The following is an 8,127-nucleotide window of genomic DNA, read 5'->3' on the forward strand; positions in this document are numbered from 1 at the left end:
AATTTTTTTCCGCTTCGATTATGTCACGTGTCGTCTGGTTGTTGTGCGTAGCTACAACCTCGCAGCCACTGAACAACGGCTTGCAACCGCAATCCCGAAAGTGTAAACTTGCCCTTGCACCGGTCTGTATTGTTATTGTTTACTGTAAACTAAGGAGCAGTGGCGTTGTGGCTATGAGAGAGAGAACGACGACGAGAGAGGCAAACCATGTTTCAGTGCTCGATCGGCTATACTACTTCTCGCTGCTCTGTCGTTCTACTCACGAACGCCTACAGCCCGAAGTGCATCAAGACAATTGTTATGTTCCCGAGGCCTATCATTCAGGTATCTACGTAAGGTGGTAAGCTACATCTCCAAGCTTGCAGTGGTGCCTAACACCGGCACAAATTGCCGAGAGTCAGTGGGGCTGTACAAATCCAAGTACAAGAAAATTAGGAAGGCCCACTAAAACTTCAACAAAAGGCACTTCCTCAATAGGCGAGGAATTACCATCCCTGGTGCAGTATTCGGCCACTACCTCCCTCATGACTCCTTCAATCTAACCATGGCTCTCAGTCCCCAGCAGGCAATGCATGCCTGACCAAGGTGGCGGTCAGACTTGTAAAACAACAGAGGGTGCTAAGGATCTCTAGACCCGGACACTGGAAAATGAACCTGGCAACGAACCCTCTCGAGTGAGGCTCGCTTAGCAGCACTCTTTGAGGAACTCTGAGGCATTGTGTGGGATATCACTGGCCTTAATGATCGTAGGTTAGAATAACTGGTGAGATTTAAACATTGCTGACTAATGGACACGTCCTCTGCTACAGAGGACTCGCAGATAAGAAGCAATACGTGGTCGGATTCCTAATCCATAACGACAAAGCGGGCAACATTGACGAATTCTGTAACATTAATGAGATGGTAGCAGTCTTCGTAATAAAACTAAATAGGAGGTATAGACTAAAGGTAGCACAAGCCTACGCTCCAACCTCCAGTGACGATGATGAAGAAACAGAATAGTTTTATGAAGATGTTGGATTACCAACGAGAAAATTCCGAACTCACTATACTGTAGTTATGGGCGACTGCAGTGCAAAAGTGGGAAAAAAGCAGGCTGGTGAAGAAGCAATTTCAACTACGTCATTAATTCTTGGGACACGGGAAGAGAGATGTCGGTAAAATTAGCGGAAAGGAATAAGCTCTGAACAATGAACACCTTCTTCAGGAAGCGTAGCAACAGAAAGTGGATGAGGAAACGCCCTAATGGAGAAGCAAAACAAGAAATGAAATAATTTCATACTTCCTGCCATCCTAGCAGAGTGCAGGATTTAGAAATGTTAGGTAAGGTTAAGTGGGGGCAGTGACTGTAGGTTAGTGAGGTTTAGGGTTCATTTCAATATGAAAAGATACAGAGTAAAATTAGTCACGAAAAAACAGGCCAATATAGACGCAGTAAGGGCAAAAGCGGACCAATTGAGGCTGGTACTTGCAAATATGCAGCCTCAGAACAGAGACATGAAGATGACAAATTTAATGAATGAAACCCTAACTAGGCTGGCTTCAGATGCAGCAACTGGAGCGGTAGGTAGGGCATCCAAGCAGCCAGTAGATAAGCTCTCCCAAGTAACGAAAGAGCTAATAAACGAACGACAAATAATGGAAGTGTCCAACTCAAGAGATCAGACAAAATTCGCGGAACTGTGAAAACTGATCAACAAGAAGAAAATAAGCGATATTCGTAATTAGAACATTAGAATGACTGAGGAAGCAGTAAAATATGGAAGCAGCATGAAATCGGTCAGAGGGAAACTTGGTATAGGACAAACCAAAATGAACGCACTGAAAGATAAGCAGGGTAATATCATCGGCTATTTCACAAATGTAGTAAAAGCGTCGGAATAATTTTATACTGATATGTGCATTACCCAGAGCAGCCACGATACCTCCATTCGAAGTAGTAATGAACATGTTACGGAGGCTGTTTCTATAACTAGAGATGAAGTTAGAAGAGCCTTGCAAAACATGAAAGAGGAAGAGTGGCAGGACAAGATGAAACAACAGTCGATTCAAATAAATAATGACGAGACCGCAAGCTTCAACCGCTTGCCGCCCTCTATACGAAATGTCTGACTATTTCAAGGGTTCCAGAGAACTGAAGAAATGCCAACATTATGCTAATCCCCCATAAGGGAGAAGTTGAAGAATTCAAATATTGTAGGCCCATCAGCTTACTTCCAATACTTCCAAGATAATTTCTAAACGAACATGCAACACTTAAGTCAACCAAGTGATAGCTGGCATCAGGTAGGGGGGCTCTACAATGGATCACATCGATATCCTCAATCATGTAATCGAGCAACCTGTAGAGCACAATCAACCTCTGTACATGACTTTTATAGAATATGAAAAGGCATTTGGTTCAGTAGAGATACCAGAACTCAAAGAGCCATTACGTAATCAATGATTACAGGAGGCTTACGTGAATATATTGGAAAATATCTACAAAGATCCCGCAGCTACCTTAATTCTACTTAAGAAAAGTAGAACAATACCTAGAAAAAGAGGGGTCACAGAAGGAGACACAACCTCTCCAATGCTACTCACTGCATGCTTGGAAGAACTATCCAAGCTATTAAACTGCAAAGGCTTAAGAGGGAGAATCAGGGGCGAATATGTCAACAGCTTTCGGTTTTGTACATGACATTGTCCTGTTCAGTAACATTGGGAACGAGTTACAACAAATGATTGAGCACTTTAACAGAGAAAGCGTAAAAGTGAGGTTGAAGATTAATATGCAGAATACAGAGATAATGATGAATAGCCTAGCAAAGGAACAAAAGTCCAGGATCGCCAGTCAATCTTTAGAGTCTGTGAAGAATAACGTTTACGTAGGTCAATTACTCACAGGCGATCCCTGATCATGAGAAGGAAATTTACAGAAGAATACAAATGGGTTGGAGTGCACATGGCAGATATTGTGAGACCCTAACTGGAAGCTTACGATTATCATTGAAAATAAAGGTGTACGATCGATGCAATCTACTGGTGCTAAGATCTGCGGCATAATCTTGAATGTTGACAAAGAAGCCCGAAAACAAGTTAAGGACCGCGCAAAAAGCGATCGAACGAAGACTGTTAGGCGTAACGTTAAGAGACAGGAACATAGCGGTGTGGATCAGAGAGCAAACGGGGATAGCTGATATTCTTATTGACATCAAGAGAAAGAAATAGAGCTGGGCTAGCCACGTAATGCGTAGGTTAGACAACCGGTGGACCATAAGGGTTTCAGAATGGGTGCCAAGAGAAGAGCAGCACAGTAGAGGACGGCAGAAAACTAGGTGGGGTGATCAAATTTGCAAATTCAATAGGATGATTATGTATGACAGCTGGGACACGGTGTATTCATTTGGGCTTACACACATTCTGTCGTAGTGGCTTATATTCAGGGGTGTTCCTGAAAATTGGCGAATGTGCATTGGCAGGTTAGGGTCAAGTGGCTCGAAAATAGGGTAGCCCAAGTCATGAAATTACAAATATCAAGCACCAGAAAATAAATCTTCGCTGTATAACTGGTTATGATAACGGCATGTTTTATTGGCTGTTACACGCTTCTAAGACGCATCATGGAAACCGGAAAAGCTGCTTGGCTGCCTACCACAAACTTCGGTTCCTCGTTGGCGTGGGCCCCATCTGGCAGATTCGCCCCTGCTGCTATATTATGCTTCACCGCAGCAGAAAATAAATGCTTCACTGCGTGAAGCGCTTTGCGTGGGAGCATTGGTACTGCCTGTGAAGGTTGCTGTATATATCAACGTGGAAGCAACCGAGCTTGCTGAGCACTGATAGGCCAAGTGTACGCATGGGTTGCCATAGTAACCTGCATTGCACATAAATTAGGAATATGTTAGAAGTAGGGTAATATAAAATTTTTCGAATGCGAATGGTAAGAATCGAATATCAGATGGATTATCGAATGACCAAATGTGGACGAATATATTTACCGCACCCATATTTATATCGGTGTCATGAAATAACATGTCTGGAGTAACTAAGGCGTAAAAACAGCTTATTAACAAGCTCTAAGATAAATGTTGAGCACAAGATGACTGACTGTCAGTATAAAAAAACTGGACGCAGTCACATAACAATTTTAGAGCCCGTTTGCCAACAAGTAATTCAAGAACGAACGAGTGCTTTGTGACTAGATTTCCAAAAACGCTAAATAAATGGTTGCGTAAAAAACACAAGTAGTAGTAATTTAGCAAGAAAATGCGCAGCTCAACCCGAAAGGCCAAGGATTGATAGTGATAGCAAGGAATCAGACAACTACATGAACAAGGTTCATAGTTTCATCGGCGGTATAAATGGCAGCAAGCATTCGCTTACAAATTAAATGAGGAAGCATGGTGTCACGCGCGTACAGGCAAATATGAGCAGATCTCTCTCGTTGACCGCGAGCTCTCACTGCACAGAGCTGGCGTGACGAAGAGGGCGAACAGAGGGGAGCTAGCGCCTCTCCTTTCCACGCTCCTCCGAAATTGAGAATGCAGTAGGCACAGCACTAGTCGCGCAGAAAGACGGCGCACACGCGGGCACCAATCATCTCGGCTCGCTCAACTTCTGCACCCCGCGGAGAATAGGTCTAGGATACCGCGACGGCGGCGCACAGCCGGGCTAGGGAAGAGGAGGCCTTATCATAGGTTGAATTACCGACATGATCTGTTTAAGCAACTAGTTGCTCCCGCACAGTGTATATCACAGACTTGGTCACGTTCATAGGGCTGGCGTTCAGAATGGCATCGTTTTGAGATTCATATCTGCCTCGTGCAATCATCTTCCAGCATCACTAGTCAATATTGAAAACTACGACTCTATCAAAGTAATAAACTGCATTTTAGGTGGAGTAGACTATTTTATTGTAACGTGTAGCAGTGTGTTGTTTTTCTCTTACATAGCCGAACATTGTATAGGTATTAGGCTCACGTATATTTTTCTCGTCACCGATGTGATTGTTTTTTCTTTCTAGAATTTTTCTCGTTCTCGTGCGGCGGCGATTTGTTTCGCATTTATAATATATTTGTAACTATTTTCTCTAGCCACTCCCCTCTCTTCTGTACCTTCATATTGAGAGTAATTTAGGTAAAATAAAAATAAATAAATGTACCCCTTAAATCGCATCGACATTTTCTCAACCTGTACTCCGGTCATTACACTTCCACTTAATGATATCCATAAAGATTAGCGTTTTAAACCTCGGGTACGTGCCTACAATAACTATCCAACACCTTTGGAAGGCTTACAACGACCGAATTTACAATGTAACTTCATTCTATTCGCTTAGAAACTTCCCAGTGAACAATCTGCTTGCACGTGTTCGGAACGACAAGGCTTCGTTGCTGGTCGGTAGATTCAATAGGATTTTTGTTGCGTGTGTAAACAAACTGTTGCTACTATCCCTCCGAGGAATTTGAGATGTATATGACAAAAGTATTAATCTTCTGAATTGTTATATGTTTAAGGTGACGAGAATGTATTGTTGCAAGAATGTGAAACCCATTGCAATTGAAACTAAAACTCACTCGAAATATTAGTTTGTTATCGAAAGTGTTCTACGTTACTCAACAAGCTCTCTCTATGTAGCAGGAACTCCATTGTTATATGATTTATAAATCGTTCTATTTTTTGTCTTGTAGTGAAACCTCGATATAACGAACACGCATATAACGAATTATTGAATATATCGAACTCTTCCGAAATATTTTTGTGAAACACATGTATTTTTAACTTCCTATAGCGAACGCGGTTTGGCATAAAACGGATATAACGAACTTCGCGACGCCAAGCCCTACCTCACTTTAATAGCAGGCGGCAGGCTTCGTTGCACTACAAATGTGTTTTGCGGCGCAGCACACGTTTAAGACTACCTCGCAGGCGCTGACAGCGCCACAGATGCCACGTCGTCATCGAGAGTTGACAGCCAAAGAAATCGTCCGCATCTCAAAACCGCTGACAGCGCCGCTGACAGCCAAGCTGCAGCCTTTAGATCAAGGCGTAATCAGGACCTTCAAGGCAGTTCATAAGAGGAGACTGATTGGCACTCTTCTCGTGAAGCTTCGTATGAAGCAAGACTTGAAGATCGACCTGCTGGGAGCAATCCAGATGCTTAAAGCGGCACGGGACAGTGTGAGAGGTGAAACGATTGCCAACTGCTTTCGGCACGCAGGTTTTGTTCCACCAGAGCCCCATGCATCAAGTGACGATGGTGACGATCCCGACGAAGCAGAAGCAGAGCTCCGCGAGCTCGATGAGGCCTGTAACGATTTTTCGCGTTTTGTTGGTGACATGCACGCAACAATGACTGTAGAAGACTTCGTAGGTGGCGACGACACCTCAGCGACCACGGCTGTACTGACGGACGCCGAAATCACTGCGGAAGTCTCTGAACATCCCGCAGACGAAGCTCAGGCTGACCCTGCAGACGATGAGAACATTCCGACTTCACAAGAAGCACTTGCTGCGTTGAATTTACTGCGCCGCCACTGCAGTGCTATTGATCGCAGTGGGTTTGCCCTTGTTGAGTGTTTGCAAACTGTGGAACAGGGCGTGATAGGGAATGCGATCAACACCAAGAAGCAAGCCGCGATAACGCAGTTCTTTGTGCATAAATAAATGAACATGACCCAAGTAAGCATCGTTCGAGTTGCTGTGCCTTCTCTGATTGAATTTTGTTCCTCTTGCATGTATTTTTTACGAAATTTTATATTACGAATTATGGATATAGCGAACTAATTTCCGACTTTTTAACTGTTCGTTATAACGAGGTTTCACGGTGTTGCACAGTATGCTTTTGCTACCCGACGCTGTGTGGGCTTTCGTTTACAGCGATGTGGTATGTACTGTGATGTGTGAGTTCCATCTTTTCAATTTCCAAGTCTGTTGGCCTAGCTATCTTGATATCCTGCATATAACCCATGTTAACCACAAAAAACAGCTTGGCGTCATTGTACGTACACCTCTCAGCTGGAACACACACGATACCAACACCTGTTCAGAAGCTGAAGAAAATATGTGGTTTCTGAGAAGGAACTTGTATCTTGCTGCCATCAAGGCGAGGTTTTTTACGAATCTGACCTCTGTGCGTTCCTTGCTCAAGTACGTGACCGTGATATGTGATCAGCGCCAAAAGATATCACAAAATATAAAAGTTGAGGAGGACATCAGCTATCTTTATATTATCAAGATATAGACGCATATATTCTGCACTAATATTATAACTTCAACTTCCTGCGCTTTCCAAGAAACGACGGGTCACTGGACAAAAATTTCTCAATCAATTACTGAGTGGTTCCTCTAGCGTAAACACTTAATTTTATAGGGTAAGAAGCTCTCACAAAGAACAACTTGAACCTGTCGCAGCACGAAGTAACTCATTATGATATTCGTGGTTCCTTCAAACAGAAGATTGAAACTCTGTGCTTTACGCAATTATCCAATCCGACCCCTTAGGTCTGCTCGGAGGTTTTTTGTTGCGTTTTTTTTCGGCATTTGATGTTAGAGTGGAACTTGTTGCTTCAATTAATCTTGCCACAGGTTCTGGCCTAGTTGCTTTCATTATATTTATTTCTGTTTCTCTGCTCCCTAATACTGCGTAACTTGCTGTTTTTTATTAAATTGTTTGCTTGGTCACAGCCATTGTTTTATTCTGTGCATATGTGACTGCTCTCCAATCGGCGTTCTCACTTTTTACTTTATTATAATATTGCAATTCACATGTGTACTTGTTTACCTTTCTCAGCTGACCACTTTTCAGCGTCTAACAAATGTTATCGCTCAGCACAGGCCGCGTCTTCATGTATCGGAAGTTTCTCGAATGTTAACGATGGTTATATCCGCTGTCCCTGAACCTTGTGTAATCTGATTTCGTCTATGCGCGACGCGAATGGTGTAGAAATTTCTGGAAGACACGTGGGCCCCAGCGATTACTCTGGAACCATCGATGATTGATGTATAAAAGCCGACGCGCTTGACCCCCTGATCAGATTTCGACGATCACCGACTGTCTTCGTCTCTATCTTTGTGCTTTGGGAGTAGCCTGTTTTTCTGGGCTCAGATTTGCCCAATAAAAGGTGCCTCGCCATTCACAGT

General features: G+C 43.3%; 1 protein-coding gene across 1 annotated transcript; it reads left to right on the forward strand.

Annotated features, from left to right (window-relative positions):
* Nucleotides 1-5,871: 5,871 nt before the first annotated feature.
* Nucleotides 5,872-6,651, forward strand: LOC142574917 (uncharacterized). The gene has a single exon (XM_075683910.1). The coding sequence runs from the start codon at nt 5,872-5,874 to the stop codon at nt 6,649-6,651; it is 780 nt and encodes a 259-aa protein (XP_075540025.1).
* Nucleotides 6,652-8,127: the final 1,476 nt, after the last annotated feature.

Source organism: Dermacentor variabilis, chromosome 3 (assembly GCF_050947875.1).
Source record: "Dermacentor variabilis isolate Ectoservices chromosome 3, ASM5094787v1, whole genome shotgun sequence".
In the NCBI taxonomy this organism is placed as follows: domain Eukaryota; kingdom Metazoa; phylum Arthropoda; class Arachnida; order Ixodida; family Ixodidae; genus Dermacentor; species Dermacentor variabilis.

Excerpts from the sequence above, each read along its gene's own strand:
- LOC142574917 (XM_075683910.1), top strand. The coding sequence starts at position 5,872 with ATGTGTTTTGCGGCGCAGCACACGTTTAAGACTACCTCGCAGGCGCTG.